The sequence below is a fragment of the Doryrhamphus excisus genome, chromosome 3, assembly GCF_030265055.1.
Source record: "Doryrhamphus excisus isolate RoL2022-K1 chromosome 3, RoL_Dexc_1.0, whole genome shotgun sequence".
Lineage (NCBI taxonomy): Eukaryota > Metazoa > Chordata > Actinopteri > Syngnathiformes > Syngnathidae > Doryrhamphus > Doryrhamphus excisus.
The window spans coordinates 18458740-18481000 of record NC_080468.1 but is presented as its reverse complement, the minus strand read 5'-3'; the positions used below and the strand labels follow the sequence as shown (position 1 = coordinate 18481000).

Here is a 22261-nt window from a genome sequence, read left to right as displayed (position 1 = left end):
GCAAAAGAATAGTCTCTGGTCTGTGGCTTATTGAGTTGGTGGACATACGTGTATATTGTTTTTGTATGCTGACCACAAAGCAGCGAAAGAGAAGGAAAAGGAAGGAAGAGCATTGGCGCCATAATGCGGGCAGTCAACAAGAGCAGAGTGGTCTCCATTGTGCCACAACGGCCCTGCCAAAATGCTAGTTTTACTGTGTTTCTTTGTGTACTTCCAACAGTCCCAACTGAAGATGAACAGATGGAGTCGGAGCTAATAAATGTTGAATATTTACTCGTGTTACTGCAATGCAGCAAAGAGGGCAGACCAAAGGGAGGGGATGCTGTGGCAACGAGCTTGTGGAAGAAATGTGACACCACAAAGCTGCTTTTACCGGAAACCACAGCACAGAGAAGGGCGGAAAGACACACGGGTAAATTGGTAGCTGGCATGACAAGGAAGTGACTGTCACCAGGACATCATCTCTGTCCCGCCCGGCGCCCTTGGACAGCAGCTGATCAGCTAAAAAGCCTCTTGGTCACACGGGCTGTGAAGTGCTGAATCAGAGAGAAATGATGTCTCCTTCACTTAGGAAACAGTAATACACTAAGTGCTGCTAATTCAAGGGCAGGTAGTTGGCCGTGTTACCCTCCCAAGCATCACCTGCCATTAGCCGTGTTGTCCACTCATGACGGGGAACTAAGTAGCTTCCGATGGCAACCTGCTCTTTCAGCTACATTCCATTTCCAGTCTGTTCCAATAGGTTTTTATTGGACTATGCTGTCTAAAGTGGGAACAGTGGGAACCCTCACACGTTATTTTACTATGTATTTTTATGTATTTCAGTAAAAGGTGGGAAATGGAAGGAATTTTCCCATGTATTATAGCGCAGGTGGGAATAACAAACTGTCCATCCAATCGTCTTTTATACCGCTTATGCTGGAGCCTATCCCAGCTGTCTTGGGGGCCAGCCAATCACAGGGCACATATAGACAAACAACCATTCACACTCACATTCATACCTATGGACAATTTGGAGTGGCTAATTAACCTAGCATGTTTTTGGAATGTGGGAGGAAACCGGAGTACCCGGAGAAAACCCACGCATGCAAGAACATGCGAGAACATGCAAACTCCACACAGAGATGCCCGAGGGTGGAATTGAACTCGGGTCTGCTAGCTGTGAGGCCTGCGATCTAACCACTTTTCCACTGAGCAGCTGTAGATACTGTAGTATTAACCTAAATGCACCCATTTTGGATTTGTTAGCCACCAGAAGAAAGATTTGTACAGTACAAAAGATTTATTTTCTGGAATGGAATGGCCTTTATTGTCATTATACAAAATGTACAACGAGATTAATGTTATGTCTGAAGAGAAAGCCTATTTTATTTTCTATTCCCAATACATAACGGCAACAGGTACCAACTATTAAAACCTGTGCTGGTACCTTTCTAACGGAACTCACTAACATGTCGATTGTGGAGGACCTAAAGTTCATGCGAGGCCTTTTTTTTTTGCGATGGGTCATGCACGCGCTGCATATTGAATTGTGTGTATTTCTTTGTTCAACAGTCAGTATTGACTCATTCTACATGGGCTTGGAAGCAGACGTGACGTGCACAATCAATAGCATCTAAAATGTGTAATGTGCATTTTTCAGTTGAGAGGAATATGAAGGAATATAAAAAAGCTGATTCAGTCACTTTGGCTGACTGCCGTGTGTGCTGTTTGCATTCAGACGATCGTGACGTATGCGCTTCCGTGGCATATTTTTGTTTTGTTCGACTTGTTTGTGTCCTGACTTTCTTTTTCCCGTCTGCCGCGTCTCTTTGTCTTGGAATTTGACAGCTAGGAAAGGCTGCCAGTGCCTCGCTTATTTCTCTTTCCTTATTATTCATTCTAAATTAGCAAGGTCATTGTGTAGGTGGGTTTTTTCAGTCATTTCCTCTTTCTTTTACAAGTCCTCTTATAAGTCCTGTTTGAAGCTGAGTCATTCGAAAGGTGCACTTTGGTGGTCAGAAAGGGAGCATCTTTGTACAGTTTGGGTCGAATCGTTTCTTTAAGTCATCACCGCCTGCTGAAGGATTCTAGAATAAGCTTCCACCCCTACATCCTGCCTCCTCCTTAAGGCCCGTCTCCTTGACCTTTGAGATCCGCCCAGCTTGCCTTCAAGTCTTCCCACTTAAGCCCACATGCATCCCTCCTTCCCTGCTCTCAGATTTAACAGCTGGATTTCTCCTCTTTATTAAGTTCTACTCCTCTCCTTCTCCTGTTTATACCATCCCAAGCTCTAAATCTTTCCATTCATAAGAGCTAATTATCCAACTCCCCGAGTACCTTTTGTCGTGGCCGTGTCAGGTGGCAGTTGAAGTTCTCCCCCACTTTGCAGTTGGCTGCCGGCATGAAAGCCGGCTTTATGAGGGGATTAAGGTGGCCCTGAAGTGTCGGACGCTGATCCTCACGACCGCTTCCTGTATGCAGACAATATGAGTGCTTTTGGTGGGTTTTCTCAGCTTAAAGTAGTGCTTCTCAAATAGTGGGAAGGGCGGGGCCATGAGAGGCAGGCAGGACTTTCAATATTAGCGCAGACTGCCATGGAGGAATTGGTATCAACAGTGACCTTTCCTTCACTTTGCCAAGTTGTGGGTGGGGTTCCTTGTTGAGGAAAGTAGTTCCGGCTCCTGGCTGGGTTCTCTTGTATGAAGCGTTTTGCTTCTCAAAACAATATGCCTTCAAAAGACGACTATATTTGCATCAGCAAACGGTTACCCACCAAAAAGCAATCATTGTCCAAAAGTAGAATGTAACACAACTGTTATGAAGGCATGAAGTGTTGAAATGGTAAATTGGAGTTTTTACCATAAATAACCACAAGATGTTACATTGATATACTCCATTAAGTAAATGAGAGAAAACTATTATTTAAAATGGATATTGGTGTGTCTTTCAGGCCAGCAGGTTCTGGGTCTGGTGGAGAACCAGAGTGACTGGTACCTGGGAAACCTGTGGAAGAACCATCGGCCCTGGCCTGCATTGGGGAGGGGCTTCAACACTGGTGAGTATGGCTAGCATTAGCAGCTATAGCATTAGCAGCTATAGCATTAGCAGCTATAGCATTAGCAGCTATAGCATTAGCAGCTATAGCATTAGCAGCTATAGCATTAGCAGCTATAGCGGTAAACGTCTGATAGAGCGTCTATTTATTCCACATTTCAAACATCAGGAGTGGCTAAATTAGCTATTAGCCTTAATTATGTTGACTTCCCTGCAGTTCTATGGTGACGTAGCGACCTTTGTGGAAACGACTTCCTTCCTATGGTTACCAGCATCAATGAGATATTTCTATTCTTGTAGCTCTTTATCCATCCATCAATCTATTACTGCTGATTCTATATTTGGTGACAGGGAAGCTGGAGCTCAATCAGTTGTCCACTCAGAGTTGCTTGTTGTGTATTACTTTCTGAAATACTAACGTGATGTACACCTCAACTTTCATGTTTCATATCAGTAAGCTGAATCCATTTGTTCTATAATGACTACAATGTGGTGTTTATTTATATGTTTGCATTTACCAGAAGCTACTGGAGCAGAGCATTCTCATTGCAAGTCCAGCAATGATGAATAGAATTTCATTGTGTCTTCTCCACATTCTTCTGTAGGAAATATTTTCAGCACTACATTATGATTAAACTGTAATACTTTCCAGCGCCATAAGAGAGCTCTTTGTGCTTCATAAAGCCCCGCAGGCACACTCTCCAAATAATTTGGAGTCTTGCCACAACACACTCTATCAAATTTGCATTGAATTTGAAAGTTAGAAGGTTATGGCCAGGGCATTTTTTGCTTTTAAAATTCATGAATCCAAAAAGTTAAAATACTTATTCTATGTACAGCAGGGATGTCCAACTGTTTTCCAGGGCGTGCCCATATAGAAAAACTGAAGGGTGCATTTTGTGTATTGAAGAGGTAAAAAATGCAAATCAATGTGAACAATAATCCACACTTTGTCAAAGGTTTACATCAAATGAGTGTAGTAAATGGTAATATAGCTTATTAATAAGTAATCAATTGAATGCTCTGAATATGCCAAGCACCAATAATAAACGTTGGACACCCCTGATATATAGTCGTGCTTCCATCATCACTCTATCACACTATGGCGATTTTTCAAAAATGAATTCCTGCTGTTTCATGGTTGTTCCATGTAGTATTATGGCATGTAGTATTATGGTAGTATTATTGGCTTCAATGGCAGACATCAGATTAGATTACCTCCAGACTGCATGGAGTCAGCCATGGCACGTCCAACATGAAAAGAAATGTCCTCACATTCAGTGTGGAAGTGGTAGGTCTTTTAGCTGGAAATGACAAAAAACAGAGATGCATTGTGTTAATGTGTGTTATGAGATATTAAGAAATAGATCAAATTAGTTTTCATTATTTTATGTCTTGACAAAAAGTGTCCAGAATTAGTCGTACATTTCTAAATACCAATACAGCCGTGGCACCTAAATTTGTTCAATTACATTTGCCTTACATGAAGGCATTTTTGGCTGCACGGTAGATGAGTGCGCAGGCCACACAGCTTGGAGACTCAAGTTCGATTCCACCCTAGTGCATCTCTGTCTGGAGTTTGCAGGCACGCGTTCCAAAAACATGCTAGGTTAACTGGCCCCTCCAAATTGTCCATAGGTAAGAATGTAGTGTGAATGGTTGTTTGTCTATATGTGCCCTGGGATTGGCTGGCCACCAGTCCAGGGTGGACCTCCCCTCTTGCCTGAAATCAGCTGGGATAGGCTCCAGCACCCCCGCGCCCCTGGTGAGGATAAGCGGTATAAAATGGATGAATCGGGCATTTATCATTCAGTCACAGAGACTGGCACGGAAAGTGGACACAAGCGCTCCAGTCCAGCGGTGGTTGGTGGGCTTGGTTGGTGGGGCCACACCAGCAGATGGAGCTCAGCAGGCCGGGAAAGGATGGTTAGTTTGCTCCGGTCTTCAAAAGTCATTCACTACATCTTTTTCCCCCCACTGAAAATTGGCTGCCTAATTTTATTTGTAGCTGCCAGAAAGATTGATTTTATTAGCGAGGGAACTTGGAGACGTCGTTTTGTTGTTTCCCCAAGAGTTCCTTTTTTGTGTGCTGCGGAACAAAGTTTCCCCGGAATGATTTGTGTTTCCGCTGCAGGATTGAACATATTTTCAACATCTTGTGCCAGTCTGTTTGCAGGCTTATCGCCAAAGCTTTATCTCAGCAAACACAAAGCTTTGATTCAGAGCCTCATGAATGGGACTGAAGTCACTACAACCCGGGTACAATTATATGGATCTCTTCATACGGTGTTCATACGGTGGAACCTGTTGGCGTCCACACACCTTGGACACGGTGACTCGTGTCAATACAAAACCAAAACATTTTCTTTGACTTCCCCCAGAGACGTAAGGAAAGTCAGGGGTATCTTCCATATCCCTCACTTTATACCTGACTGCTGTGCCCCCCCCCCCACCCCCTTTTCGCCTGAATGAATGGATGTTGTATTTGAATGCATGTTGTGGTATTGATCAGTTAGATGTCAGTACCTCGGGAGGCAGAGCACTTCATCCAGAAATCGGAAGGTTGTCGGTTCGATCCTCCCTCCCTCCACCCTGTCGTCGTGTCCCTGGTCAACACGGTGTAGGAATGTGAATGAATGTCCACTACATGCTCCAGAGCAGCTGTGACTACAGATATAGTTTACCAGCACCAGTTTGTGAGAAGTGAACGAATAACGGGTTCACTTCAGTGCCTTGACATAATACCAATTTACCACTGCAATCCACTGTACCTTTTTCAAATCGGGTGTTCTGTGTACTTTCCAGGGGTGATTTTGCTTCTCCTCGATCGACTCCGAAAGCTGAGATGGGAGCAGATGTGGCGGTTGACTGCGGAGCGGGAATTAATGAGCATGTTGTCCACTTCATTGGCAGATCAGGTAAAATGCAAGCTGTCCTCGGCCCTCGCTTTATATTGCCATGCAAAATCCAGTGACCACATGAAAACGCAGTATTATGAAGTACATCTAAATATTTCTTCAGCCTAACGAGAGTCGCATTTGAAAGCCTCCACTCGGGTCATTAACTTAACACCGCCGCACTGCTAATGCACCACTGGACCACCATGCAGTGTTGGTGCAATTTTTAATTTGTCAGACGAAAATGGGGTTGAACTTTTCATAAATGTCCGTGTCATATTTACCGCTGTTCACTTGATGAATTTTGTGTACCTCACATGAAGATTTGAAGCTTGTGCATGGAGAAAAAAGCCCACCTTCTTTGGTTCGTGACATTTGGCTGACTAAAAGCTTTGTTCAGCCAGACGGATTTAGGATTCTATTAACGAGTGGAACAGTTGGAGGCGCTCTGTATGGACATTCTCTGGCTCAGGCCAACAAGTGCAAGACTGGCTCTAGAGAGACAGTGGTGACATCTGTCCGACACCAGTGGCCCCCAGTGGACACCAGTGGACACCAGTGGACACCAGTGGCCCCCAGTGGCCCCCAGTGGCCCCACTGTGACAACTCCCCACATCCGATACGGAAACAATCATGTCATTCCATGGTACACTTTGGAGCTAAAAGGGGATTTAGCCGACATCTAGAGGCGGTCAGCTATATGAACTGCACGATGTGGTACCAGCAGGATGCTAGCTAATGAATGAGTTGGTAACAACGGAGGATAGAAGCTGATACAGATAAATGATGCAGATCCAGATCCAGATTTGTTTGTTTCAAATTTGGTACTTGCAAAAATAACACTGGCAATCATTGACAGATCGTAGTATCTAATCATAATAATACAGTATTTTCATCATATTTTTAACAACAGTTTTTGGGAAGCCCTTGCAAGTAGTGGCTGGTAATCATTTACCCATCTGTATAATTCATTTTATTTTAGTTTTATTTAGTTTTAGATTTCTAACAAACACAACATACCGGAACTAAATCAAACCTGGCAACACTTTGAGATAGAGTTTGGTAGACCGAACACCTCGTACCCAGAAAAACAAACCAGTGCAGTGAAGGTTTTTACATTGGGGAAACAACCAGCAGCAACGGAGCAGGTACATGACATAGAACACGGAACACAGAAGGGCTAACTCGGGTCAACACTCTGCATGTCACATGACATAGAACACGGAACACAGAAGGGCTAACTCGGGTCCAGACTCTGCATGTCACATGTCACATGATACATGACATAGAACACGGAACACAGAAGGGCTAACTCGGGTCCAGACTCTGCATGTCACATGTCACATGATACATGACATAGAACACGGAACACAGAAGGGCTAACTCAGGTCCAGACTCTGCATGTCACATGATACATGACATAGAACACAGAACACAGAAGGGCTAACTCGGGTCCAGACTCTGCATGTCACATGTCACATGATACATGACATAGAACACGGAACACAGAAGGGCTAACTCGGGTCCAGACTCTGCATGTCACATGATACATGACATAGAACACGGAACACAGAAGGGCTAACTGGGGTCCAGACTCTGCGGTCTTCCTGCACCTCAGAGAAAGTAAAGCACTCTTGTGGCCAAAAGTGCACACATTCGGGACAGAGGAGAAGGATGGTTTGAAAGAGGAGTGAGGGAAGCTAGCTAGCTATGTTATGATTGAGAAGCCATCTCTGAACAGAGGGGGGCGTCGACAACACCATCTTTGCCCAATGCTGTTCTTTTATCCGTTCCTAAAAGATTCAATCATTTAGCCTCTGACAAATAAACAAGGCACAGTCAGCCTGGTTTCAGAGGGTGGGGGTCCATGACCACCATTGGAATTGGATGCAAAGAAAGATGACACCACCCAAACTATGATTGTTGGCTAGCAGCCCCCCCCCCCCCCCCACTCCATTTTATCCTAACAATCGTCATTTGACGTCACAAAAGAGCAAACCGAGGATAAATAGATAGGATCTTGCACCAAGTTCTCGGTCTACAACTGCCTTATTTAGTCTTTGAGCATGAGGCCTGCAGTCTGGTGCGATGCGGACTTTGTTCTGGTGAAGAGGGAGCTGAGCTGAAAGGCAATTAACCGCTCGATCTCCATTCCTACGCTTACTTGTGGTCGTTTTGGCCATAGGTTGGCCGGGATAACATCGGATAAGCGGAAGAAAATGGATGATGAAGCTGGCTGAGATGTCCTTCAAAGGGTTCAAATGAATATTCCGACATTTTCCCTGATTAGGGTCAAATGTGAGTGAATTGTAAGGCCCTTATTAGGTTGTTTAACTGGCACATCCAGTGTCTACATGTGATCCATCAGACCAGGACACGTACCTTTTTGACACCATTATTGTTGTGTGAACGAGCAACACTGTTTAAAAGGGCTTTAGTTCCGTTCATGATGAATGCAGCCCATTTGCCATTTTACTGCATTCTCATGCCACTCGGCTTGCGGCCACGTAGCGCCATCCCGGGATGCATGGATATCGTCAGGGCATTTCACTCACAACCTTGGCCAAGGATCTCCCCATTATCTCCCAGCTATCCCAAGCTCATCCAGATGAGTGGTACGTTTATGAGATTTTAATTAAACCTTCATTAAGTAAAGTCCCGCAAGGTATGCAGTTTGGAAAATGAACGGCGCTTTCGGAATCATTTCAGCATTCCATCTGCCTTCTGCCGTATGAGCTCCTCCAATGGTCTGTCAGCTGGCTTTATCGCACCATTTATTACGTGGTTATAGAGCTTTTATGGCTCCCGTTAGATGGTTGGTGTCTGTCACCGACTGTCGTCTTGTGGGCCTTGCCCCAAACTGGAAAGTCAAGAAGTGTCCCAGATCTTAAGCATTCCTCTTCCCTTCTTATGCCACATAAATTAGGAATAGAAGCACTTTGTCGTACGGAGGCTTGGGAAGCGACAGTATGACTTTACCTTGTTGCTTCCCAACAACTGGAGGGGAAAAAAGAATAATTAACCCATTTATTAAGATTACGTCCGAGTCTGCGTGCTCAGCATGGGCCGTATTGATTGCCACAGTTAGCACATGCTAGCCCAACGCCATCTACCGTGCACTGCACTCTGTTATTGAGCCGATACCAAGTAAATGCAGGCCAGTACTTTTTAAATTGACGTTTTTCAAGAACATGGAATTATTTTGTGATTTTGCCTTTCATTTTGTGATCATGAATATAAACACAATTAAAACACAGGACAAAGATTTTAGTCTGAAAAAACGTACCATCATTTACAGACTATACATCTTACCTGTGCACAAAAACATTTTTGGTTTTTTGTCTTCTTTTGATTAACTCAATGAAATCACCATCCTCTTCCTCCTCCTGAGAACTAAAAACACAGAAGTCTGCTTTTTCACCATCAAAATGAAACAGCCCCATGATTCCTTCATCACACACTTTGTCAGTCTCTCTGTCTCTCTCTTTCACTTTTTCCTCATGGCAAATTAGCCATTATACTTCAGCTATTCAATTCCTCACGCAGTAGTCCAGCAGACGCTTGGCAGTCCGACTAATGCAAGTAGAAGCTGTGGTAATTGTACACCTAATTCATTTGACTTAGCTTGGATTGCTGCATAAGACACAAGATGTTTTCTTCCACGTCACTACTCTAAGCATCATTGGAAATGTACTTTCTGGCCATAAAGTAGCCGTATCACTTTTTCACAATTACAGTATACACTACTCACAGAAAGTTGGGGCTATTCGGCTTTCCGGTGAGGTTATAGGATGAAACTAAAACGTAGTGTAACCTTTCCAAGCGTTTGACCTTTTCTAAACTTTTGACTGCATATGTCCAACTGTCAAAGGTTGCAGTACTTTTTGCACCTCTTGCTGTTCTCTAACAAGGAGCTGAACAACATTCACAACAAGCGTGTGATCCGCACATCGGGAATGGAACCATAAATGTTGTCTAACAATTGATCAACGCCACCTCGTCATAGTGACGCTCGGGAAATAGTGGATGCTGAGCTTAGTGTCACAGAAATTTCAGCCGAAATTAACATTTTGCGAGCGGTATACTGGTATACTGTACGTTTACAGTCACCTTTCTTTCAAACGTATTGTATGTATGGAATTGGTGTCCTGTCTGTACTGCCAGTCTATGCTACACTCCTAATTCCAAGGAGAAAAAGCTCTAACAGTGTGGTGGCGTGTGTGCCTCGGAATGTCATTTTTAGTCAACTTTACATTTTTTTTTTTTCGCCCTTCCAGACAACATGAAACGCGAATAAATTATTCATACTCACCGACATTAATAATGCTTGGTAAATCTTCAGAATGGAATTGAATAAATATACAGTAAAAGCCTCAGGCTGAACCTTATTAATACATTCTATATGAACATATGTGATGTCCTCAGACCTTCGTCTCAGATGCCTTTTTCCTTATGCCACAATTTCATATGTGGGTTACAAGAGCATCTAATCAAATTGGGGGGGGGGGGGTTGTTAAAATTAAATTTTCAAATAATTTTACTTACATTATTTGTACATGTTAGTGTTTAAACATTTCATAATGTCCAGTAACATAGCCTAGGGAAAGGAAAAGAAGTATTTTGCAGTATTTGCAGCTCAATTTTATGGACCCAAAGCACATAAGAGACGACATTAAAGACTGCTCGGGTTAAAACATTACATAGACAACCCCCCCAATATCATAATGGTCCCCACACCTGTTCACATTTGTTTTGATGTGGCCCTCTGAACATTTTGGACACCCCTGCACTGTGTGAACAGGGCTCCCCCTGCTGGAAAGTATTGGTTGTAACAGTTGTACTTCATGACTTTACTGATTTAAAAATGTAGCGTATGTCTATAAATGTGTCAATGTTCTAATATATAGCCACCCTGACATGACATGTGTGTCTGTACACATCAGTATCATAATAAAGGTTTTAATCCAAGCCTTTCTGTGTGCAGGATATCTTCAATGCTGTCATCAAGCAGAATCCATTCCTGGTTCACCAGCTTCCATGCTTCTGGAACGTTCAGCTCTCTGACCACACCCGCTCTGAGAAGTGCTACAAAGATGTGTCGGACCTCAAGGTGAGTCGCTGGTGACACACACGCACACACACACACTCACACACACACGCACACACACACACACACGCACACACACACAAACGTACCTGACCTGACTTCCAAACGGTCTTCATCAGCCAGCTGGCCAAAGGAGACTTTTGACTTGTTTCATTCCTGCAGATCTGCTTCAGCCTCCACATCCAACACACGCATCATTTTGTTTGGTGCTGTGAGACTTTGTACAGTAAAATATGCGCCAATAAAGTTTGGGGGTGGGGGGGGGGGGGGGGGCACTGGTGTAGAGCATTTACTGTGAAACTGCTTCAAGCACCACCGGTGGTACCTGGGCTCCATCTAGTGGTACTCAGGAACTCCAGCGATTGCTAACAATTGTAGACGTCTAGATGTGTATGAAGTCATTGTACAAATGCTAATATATTAACCAAATATTGCTTCAAATCTTTCATGTATGGAGTTTAATGTTCAGAACTTCCAAACTTGAATTATTATTGATTTGGCTCAATCATTCATTTTGTCAATCACCCGAATGGCCACTTATTGCCTAGCAGCATTCATAGGGCTCAACCATAACTGCAGGCCAACAAAAAAGAATTGTACTTTCAAAATCTGCAAACTCTTCCAACGGAGGTTAATGTATGCAAAGTTATGCAAATGAAATATCCACGTTTTAGATTTGTGTTATAGCTATATCATATATTTTGTTACAATGTGCCAACGTTTGTTTATGTGACCTGCGATTGGCTGGCAACCAGTCCAGGGTGGAGCCCGACTCTGGTCTGAAAAGACAGCTGGGATAGGCTCCAGCATACCGCTGTGAGGACAAGCACTACAGACCATGGATGGATGGATGCCAAGGGCCACTAAAAAAGAGCATAGATAAAGTACACGTTGCATTCCTTTCACATTTTGGAGACAATTTCTGAGGCAGGTTTTGGGGCACTAGACTAGACTACACTAGACTAGACTAGACTAGACCTAATGAAGACTTGCCATAACATTAGTCACCTAAAACAAATTCCACATGACGCGGCACGGATCAAACTACTGGAAGACGGACTGTTGATCAAAGCTGAAGGTGCGGCTTAATGTCATCGATGCCCTGAGGGAGGAATAAGGTGGCACTTTTTAAACCAGTCCAAATAGTTGCATTCCAGCACTCTTTCTTTTTGACGGCTCATTCATGGTCGCCCAAGCAGGCATAAGCAAAGTCAGCATCGCTCAGGAAAAGAAAATTGGATGAAAAAGGAACATAAAGCATCTGGTTGTCTTCAACAGGAAGTGTCTCCACCTCCTTCCTGCCTGTGATACGCAAACCAAATCAATCCTGCCCTAACTTTAATAGTATCCACATTTTGTCACTTCAAGTACCTTTGACTTTATTACTACTGCATAATTATGGCCGCCAATCAATGACTTTTTTTTCATAGTCACCTTGCAATATTTGTGTGACTCTTCCATGTGGCCTAAAGAGATATTTTTTATACTGTGATCATGCAGTAGTGGACATTTGAACACTTTAAACCAATGATTGTGGTTGAAGTGGATTCTAAAAAAGGATTTCCATGGAAAGTCTGGTGTAGGTAAACCGGACTCTTGGCTGCATTCACACTTGGGGTTCGTTGTTCTGGGCCTAAGATGAAAAAGTCCAAATATTCTTTGGCGTTCTTAATCATTAAACCAACGGCTACAAGAACAAACATAAGCTAAGTGAAGCTAACTACTCCTGAACCGTTGTGCACAAAAGGGTGAAAACTAGTAAAAACAGGCACTCCCCACTGTGTTGTTTGTGCCATTTATTTTTTGCCAAGTCTACCACGTGGTGGCGCTTTGCGGTTTAATAAGTCAGATTGACTTGACGTTTCTCACACAGGTCTAAAAACATCTTCACAACTTTAAAGCTCACTTGAAACTAAAACCAGCCATTGCTTGCACTAAAGATGATTGTTGACATGGTTGTCCTCCGTTTGTGCAACCAGGATAAAAGGACCCTGCTTTTATTTTGAAGCTTACTTTGCACTGAATAGGAAGTCAACGTGTGCTCACCTTGTCTGCCCAGGTCATCCACTGGAACTCTCCTAAGAAACTACGAGTGAAGAACAAGCACGTGGAGTTTTTCCGTAATCTCTACCTGACCTTCCTGGAGTACGACGGCAACCTGCTACGGCGAGAGCTGTTTGGCTGCCCCAGTGAGGCCGACCACAACAGCGAGAATGTGAGTACCCGCACGGTGTGCAACAGTCTTCTACCCGTTGTATGCCAGCAGCTGTGACAGCCGGCTCCACCGGATTCATCCATTTCTCAGCCAGGTAGGTCAGCTTCAGCCATGTTTTATGTACAAGCTGCTATTGAATTCTTCATGTTTGGGACCTGAAGGGTTTGGTTGACTCCGTCAGCAAACTTTATTTATTTGTTATTGCATTTATTAGGGAGCAAATGCACGTCTGTAATCATCATTCCTTGGTACTGGATTAAATGGCTGGGCCAATCTCACCGTATTGGAACAAAGCTCCCTGATGGATGTCTTTGGTTTTGTCAGCCCCAAATATTTATATTTATATTTATATTTCCCATTCATCAAGGGAATCAGTTGGAATGAACAAATTCACTGTTTCCGTATGGACATCGTAGCGGCCCTGTTTTGGACTTTGGAGGATTCCCGACGTACGTTGCATGGAGCACAGGTGGTCAAAACACCGCTATGATGAAGAGGGAATGTAACAAATAATAACAATAATAATAATAATAATAATAATAAACATGCTCATGGTAGCCCACCCGTCATAACCCCGGGATCCCCAGTTTGAAAACCACTTTTATGAGCAGTTTTTAACATGTAACATTTGGATTTCTTAACCGGGGCTGCACAGTGGAAAAGTGGTTACCACACAGGCCACACAGCTAGGAGACCCAAGTTCGATTCCACCCTCAGCCATCTCTGTGTGGAGTTTGCATGTTCTCCCCGTGCATGCGTGGCTTTTCTCCGGGTACTCCGGTTTCCTCCCACATTCCAAAAACATGCTAGGTTAATTAGCCACTCCAAATTGTCCATAGGTATGAATGTGAGTGTGAATGGTTGTTTGTCTATATGTGCCCTGGGATTGGCTGGCCACCAGTCCAGGGTGTACTCTCGCCCCAAGACAGCTGGGATAGGCTCCAGCACCCCCGTGACACTCAAGTGGTAGAAAACGAATGGAAGAATTTCTTAACGATCCTTAACTAACTTAAGTTGATGTTGAGATGTTGCATTAAAATGCTCAGAAAAATGTAACATGACTTTTTTTGATGGTCTCATGGGATTGCAAGTCGGAACGTTTGGTCCAAGTATGGGGTGTCCAAAGTGCACACCACTTCCTGTGTATTCATGGTTGTGATTTTGGTTCAACCTTTCCAACAACAGTGCATGTGTCACCCACAGTAGAGCCTGACAATAGCGCTCTAAAATAATCCTGATGGCATTGGAAGGGGCGCCATAGTCCAAGTATTGGGATTAAGGGGGGGTTGGGGCTAGGTTTAGGTTCATGGTCGTGGCCACTTCAGGGCACTGTTATGGATTCTGGTTGCAACATTTCCGCTTTTGTCTGCTTCCAGCTCCAGAAGACGCTGTCCGAGTTGGATGAAGACGATCCATGCTACGAGTTCCGTCGGGAGAGATTCACCGTCCACAGAACGCACCTTTACTTCCTCCACTATGAGTACCAAGTCACGTCTGACAACACAGACGTCACCTTAGTCGCCCAGCTTTCCATGGACAGGTATTGTTTCACCATGTACCCAAATATGATCACCGCCTCGCATCTCTGGTCGTTATTTCATGGCCATCCAGACGCACGTCAGGAGTTGTGGTGCGGTATCACCTTGACAAGTACCTGATTACCTGATGCTGTTCCAGCTGGTTCTGCTTTTGCAGAGATGACTCCCTGGAATGCTAAATAAGGGTGCGTTTGTGGCCACCTTGGTCCGCAGTTGCGCTGCTCAAATGCCCTCAAATGAATGAGGTACCAGAAGGCGGTAAAACCATGGATGATTCCACAAAAAAGTCCCCCCCAGGACACAACAAGATTTTGGCCCAGCAAGTTATTGGAGTGCCTTGCCAAGAATGTTATTGTGCCGCATGCGTGTTGCCGTATTGGTACCTTACTTAGGCCCGTGGTGATCTGTTGGGGGACTATTGACGTTCCACAGCAACATCCGTGTTTCAACGTGCTGACGGAACCAAATGTGCTGCTGGGTGATCGGAGCAGGAAAAGGGTGCGCGCTCACAGACTGTGTCGCTCGCTACATTGCAAAAGACAAGCAACCTTCAATACGGTTGAGAAGACAACATTTCGGAACATGTTGGAAATGTTTGACAGGCACCACAAATGGCCTGGACACAAACGGATGAACACAATTCCTGAATTACATAACCGAGTGAAAGAAGACATCAAAAACATGAAATCATACGCTGCCAGTATTGACGTTTTGCCGTCTTTTTTTTGCTTATTATGTTATCTGTTGGGCAGACCAGTCGTTAGCGCACAGGCCACACAGCTAGAAGACCCAAGTTCGATTCCACCATCGACCATCTCTGTGTGGAGTTTGCATGTTCTCCCCGTGCATGCGTGGGTTTTCTCCGGGTACTCCGGTTTCCTCCCACATTCCAAAAACATGCTAGGTTAATTAGCCACTCCAAATTGTCCATAGGTATGAATGTGAGTGTGAATGGTTGTTTGTCTATATGTGCCCTGGGATTGGCTGGCCACCAGTCCAGGGTGGACCCCGCCTCTCGCCCCAAGACAGCTGGGATAGGCTCCAGCACCCCCGCGAGCCTCGTGAGGATAAGCGGTAGAAAAAGAATGAATGAATGTTATTTGTTGAATGTATTGTATTGACATTCCAATGATACTGTTAATGATGTGTAATTAGTTAATTGCATTTGCTGGGATGTATGTTGACTATTATGCATCTAAATGATGAGGGCGTCCATGGAGCTAATGTGTGCTTCTCCTGTGTGCAGGCTTCAGATGTTGGAGGCCATCTGCAAGCACTGGGAAGGCCCCATCAGCTTGGCGCTGTACCTGTCCGACGCCGAGGCGCAGCAGTTCCTGCGCTACGCCCAGGGCTCGGAGGTGCTCATGAGCCGTGGCAACGTTGGCTACCACATTGTCTACAAAGAGGGACAGTTCTACCCCGTCAACCTGCTGCGGAATGTGGCCATGCGACAGGTCAATACACCCTACATGTTCCTGTCCGACATCGATTTCTTGCCCATGTACGGCCTCTACGAGTATCTCAGGTAAGACCGCTGGATCACAATCATGATGACTTGCGGTACGTGGACCGATATTGGGAACCCTTCATCCATATTGTCAGGAAGTCAGTTGTTCAACTCGACATGGCCGACGCCAAGAAAGCACTGGTGGTGCCAGCGTTTGAGACGCTGCGCTATCGTCTGTCTTACCCCAAATCCAAAGCTGAGCTGCTTTCTCAGCTTGACATGGGAACTCTCTTCACATTCAGGTGAGCCGCTTTAACTGCCGGGCGTTCATTTACCTGGACTGCACAAAGGACCTGGCTTTACTTACAAAATGTCAAAACTCGCCCATGCTATAGATAAATATAGATATAGATATATAGATATAGTATATTTGATGATGTGGTGCTCGAAAGAAGACAGTATTTGGGCTCCCATCACGTGTAGAGATGAACCTGCAATGAATATTTGCGGCCCCCTCCAGGTACCATGTGTGGACCAAAGGCCACGCACCAACTAACTTTGCCAAATGGCGGACAGCCACCACGCCCTACAAGGTGGAGTGGGAGGCGGACTTCGAGCCTTACGTCATGGTGAGGAGGGACAGCCCCGAGTATGACCGCCGCTTCGTGGGCTTCGGCTGGAACAAGGTGGCACACATCATGGAACTGGATGCACAGGTAAGACACGCGCAGATTTCAGCTCCTAGTCAGAATGTGGAAAGGCATATATCATATCATATATCATATACCATATCATATATATCATATATCAAATACCATATCATATATCATATATCATATACCATATCATATATCATATATCATATATCATATACCATATCATATATATCATATCATATATCATATATCATACCATATATCGTACCATATATCATATCATATATCATATCATATATCATATCATATATCATATATCATATCATATATCATATACCATATCATATATCATACCATATATCATACCATATATCATACCATATATCATATCATATATATCATATCATATATCATATATCATATCATATATCATATCATATATCATATCATATATCATACCATATATCATACCTTATATCATATCATATGCGTATATCATATCATATGCGTATATCATATCATATATCATATCATATCATATATCATATCATATATCATATCATATATCATATCATATATCATATCATATATCATATCATATCATATCTCATATCATATATATCATATCTCATATCATATCTCATATCATATCTCATATCATATCTCATATCATATCTCATATACCATATCATATACCATATCATATACCATACCATATATCATACCATATATCATACCATATATCATACCTTATATCATATCTTATATCATATCTTATATCATACCTTATATCATATCTTATATCATATCTTATATCATATCATATACGTATATCATATCATATATATCATATCATATATCATATCATATATCATATATCATACCATATATCATACCTTATATCATACCATATATCATATCATATATCATATCATATATCATACCATATATCATACCATATATCATACCATATATCATACCATATATCATACCATATATCATATCATATACGTATATCATATCATATATCATATCATATATCATATCATATCATATATATCATATCATATATATCATATCATATATATCATATCATATATATCATATCATATATCATATATATCATATCATATATATCATATCATATATATCATATCATATATATCATATCATATATATCATATCATATCATATATATCATATCATATATATCATATCATATATATGATATCATATCATATATATGATATCATATATATCATATCATATATCATATATCATATCTAGTGTGTCAACATTGACATGAAAAGACTAAGGCGTGATGCAAACTTCCCTTTGTGTTCAGGAATATGAATTAGTGGTCCTGCCCAACGCGTACATGATCCACATGCCCCACGCGCCCAGCTTCGACATCACCAAGTTCCGCTCCAACAAGCAGTACCGGGTCTGCCTCAAGACCCTGAAGGAGGAGTTCCAGCAGAACATGTCCAGGCGCTACGGCTTCGCCGCCCTTAAATACATGACGGCCGAGAACAACAGCTAGCCCCCGCCCCCGCTGCAATCCCTCATCCGCCCCCCCTCCGTAACCACAAAAGACTACACTGTAGCGACATAGGTGGGGGGGGGGGGTGCAGCGCCAAAACAAAGATGGTGGAATAAATGAAGACTTTCTTCACCATCCAAGTGAAAGTGAAATAGTCACCTCCTCGGATGTGGGGGGCGGGGGGGTAAAAAAGCAGTGGCGCCCCCTGCTGCATTTTTAGGCTTCAGGCTGCGTGTGCATGTGTGTGGCGTACACGCGGGCATGGTGGGGGGGCATCGTTGCATCCGTGAGGAAAGCATTTTGGACGACACCTTATCATCATGGCGGTGAGACAAATCGGTAAAGACTGAGGCGAGCGTCGTACCAAGACCACCGAGGTCGGCCATCAGCTGCTGCGGGTCCAAATCCCAACCCGTCCTTCCTTGTTTTTGTGTGAATTTCAATCAAAGACCACCTTCCCCCTTTCTGGCTTATTCTTGCCTCTAGTTTGATGACACCAACTGTAGGAGTGTAGTACTAGTGGAACCTAGTACCCATAGTACCCATCTAGTACCTCATTTTATTACAGTCGTTATTAAAAGCCAAGATGGCTACATAACCAGGTCCGGTAGGGTTGGCTGATACTGCAGTGTTGGCATCAAACCCGTACCAAGTAAATACGGAGCCGCTCGTGTGATGCTCTTTACTTTTCAAGATCTTTGCATGATTTGGTGACACCCCCCCCCCCCCACCCCCTTTAATTTGATCAATATTATAATTAGTAAAGGACAGTGTTTGATCCGCCCACTCCTACGGTAAATATGGCCGCCACATTCCAACCACACCAAGAAACAAAATGTCTTCACAAAACTAGAATGCTGATTTTTAAGACTAAATGTTCCACGTTTGGGATGGAGCAGTGGAAACGCAACGTAAACAATGTTTTTATGTTTTAACTTGATTTTTTTTATGCGCTGAAAATGTATTTAGTTTGAGCTTGAACATTAGCCTGCTGACCATTTTATTTATTCTTTGCTTTTACTGTTGTCAAACTAGAGGCCTCTTTCTCCTTTTCCTCCTTTTCCTCCTTTTCCTCCAACCTCTCCCTCCGTGCAAGAAGGACACCGGGGGATCATACAGGTGTGTGTGTGTGTGTGTGTGTGTGTGTGTGTGTGTGTGTGTGTGTGTGTGTGTGTGTGTGTGTTTATGTATAGTGTGTGTGGGGGGGGGGGCTGCGGTGAGCAGGAGGTAGGACAGTGCTGACTGATGCTGCTACTGGAATAAAAGGAAAAAGTGTCAAACCTTTGTTTGTTTTGTCATTGCTCTCCGTTGTCATGGTAACACTGAAACGTGTCTGATGTTGTGTTTGTATAAATCTGTAAACGAGGGCTTCTCAAACTAACTTCAATAAATCTAGTTAAATATAATGTTAATAAAAGTTAAATATAATGTTAATATGATGTTAATACAAGTTAAATATAATGTTCACGCTTCAGTACAATAGTACTGTACTCCCGGTAGTCTCCGTAGCGGGTTAGCGCCGTTGGGCTTCCGTTGCCATGACAGCAGGAGGTAAACATGCTTGATGCCATCTTTTCACCATTCACTGCCACTATGCAGCCTCTCAAATCCATATTTCCACGGGGTCATGCGATCATTGGATGTAGCAAAGGGATGCTAACAGCTGCTAACGAGTGTCAACAACAAGCTACAAGCGTAATAGACTTTTCTCCATCGTTTACACCCAATTTGTGATGCCTCAACATCAAACCAATGCACCAACTCCATGATCCAAGTCTGCTAAACTAGAAGCACAATTCCTGCTTTACGCTCAGACTGCTGATCTTCAACACACTTTGTTCAATTCTCTGAGTTTTGGCACAATTTTCATGAAGTAAACTTCTTGTTTTCACAAAGAACACAACGGCAGTCAAAAGAGTCAAATGAATATTCCTATTATTCACATTGACTCATCACATGGGTAAACAGCTGACACACATTTGAACAATTAGCAATGACAGCTTTAGCAGAAAACGGCAACAGGTGAGTTTCTCTGTTTTGGAACAATGGATGCCAACATTGAAATCAGAGGGAGAGCCAGAGGTGTGAGAATGAGAGGAGGAGGACGAGGAAGGACGAGGAAGGACGAGGGCCATAATCTGTGATGAGATCAGGACCCCTTTGGTTGCCCATGTGGTTGCCCACCCGAACAGAAGACCTGATGCAGGATCGTCTTGCTTGGCCCCGCGTACCAACAGTGGTACTCTCATCTGAGTTTGGAGCTGAGACCTTTTTCATTGAATATTGGTTGTCGTGAGAGTAACCTCCCATTGGTAAGGATGTTCTATTTGGGCTGCAACCTAGTTCCTCGGCCCCCGGGGGTCCAACAGTCCCCCGTGGAGCTGTCCCTTTAACTTATTTTAATGCAGGTCCCACGGCGCTGCTGCTTTTATCACGGAGCCTTTAAAGTTTTGTGCAGCTTATTTTATTTTTATTTACTGTGAAATGGTGACATTTTTTCCCTTAAACGTACCATCTACAAGGCGTCCCTCCCTGGAGGTCCGGACATATCGACTAAGTAATAGACCCCCAGACCCAAGAAATGATGTAAGTAATAATATGAATATTTTTCATATTATTTTCATATAATATTTGTATAAATTGAAATCCATATTTGTCATAGGATCCAGCGTGAGTGAACGTGAAGGAGCTCCCACCGTTAGTGGTGCTAACGAGATCCCATCCATCATGTCTCCCAGCTAAGGAGCCATCTGCTTAGATGTCTCATCCGGTGGTCTCTGGTGGGTCCAGCAGATCCCTTCCACCTCCAGCCAGATGCGGTTTGAAGTTGCTCTTCAAACGTTAATCACTGTGGATTTCATGAAGTCTCTCCAGAGCAGACACATTTCATTTATTCACAGGACCTGGGACTTCTGGGACAACTGGGACTTCCATCCGCTAGGCCGGAGTCCAGCCTCCAGGGCTTCGCTCTTCCCGCTCGGATACGCAAAATAAGATTTTTATACAACTCAGCTTTTATCGCTTTAAGATGAAAAGGTCGAATCCTGGTTCTTTACTGACACCTTGTGGCCTTTTGTTGTACAGCAGATGCAGACAGTAGGATTATTAGGACTATGTCTGTAATATAGCTGCTTTTTCACTTCAATAATGATTTGGACTGCATGAAAAAGTGCACAACCCAGAAGCATCGCAACCAATGTTGTAATAGCGGCAAAATGTTCAGCTAGCATTAAAGGAAAACTGTACTTGCAATATGATATTCCAAGCATTTTTGTTGTTATCAAAATAAATCTTAAACGTCTTCTTATCTTATCTTATCTTGTCAGTGTAGTTAAAATATAATAATCATAAGCACGGGCAATATTCATGAGGTTCTATTCATATATATTGACAGTATGACATGCATGAGTTTCATATCAATAATTTAAAGCGCATGCAGAGGCAGCTGACGCCTCCAATGCAAGGACTGCCAACTTGTGGGGTTAATAAAAAAACGGGAGGTTGCCTACAGCCAGAGCTGTTACTGCCATTGTTCTGCCTATTTGGTTCTATCGATCACACGACGACACCAAATGTTGCATTTATGGTACACCAAATGTTGCATTTATGGTACACAGCTAGCCAATGCTATATTTTATGTTGGAATTCATTGTTTCTTTTAAGATTTGCTCAATTTAAATTCAATTATAACACACGGGTGGGCAAACTGTGGTCTGCGGGCACATCAGGCCCACTAGGCATTTCCACTCTTAAACATTTAACATGGAACCTGTTGGAACATGGAACATGGAACATGGAACATGGAACTTTACCCGGCAACAT

The 22261-nt window shown here is 43.3% G+C and overlaps 1 protein-coding gene across 2 annotated transcripts in view; it reads left to right on the top strand.

Moving 5' to 3' along the window:
* Positions 1-19826, top strand: part of large1 (LARGE xylosyl- and glucuronyltransferase 1) — a 60585-nt gene extending 40759 nt beyond the window's left edge. Inside the window, exons 5-13 of one of the 2 annotated variants that reach the window (XM_058067291.1) lie at positions 2933-3037; positions 5842-5954; positions 10918-11043; positions 13100-13255; positions 14632-14795; positions 16040-16318; positions 16396-16542; positions 16761-16956; positions 18242-19826. In XM_058067291.1, the coding sequence (XP_057923274.1) occupies positions 2933-3037; positions 5842-5954; positions 10918-11043; positions 13100-13255; positions 14632-14795; positions 16040-16318; positions 16396-16542; positions 16761-16956; positions 18242-18439 (1484 nt within the window). In that variant the 3' untranslated portion in view covers positions 18440-19826. The remainder of the gene's footprint in view (positions 1-2932; positions 3038-5841; positions 5955-10917; positions 11044-13099; positions 13256-14631; positions 14796-16039; positions 16319-16395; positions 16543-16760; positions 16957-18241) is intronic. The other variant, XM_058067290.1, reaches the window with a different exon arrangement.
* Positions 19827-22261: the final 2435 nt, after the last annotated feature.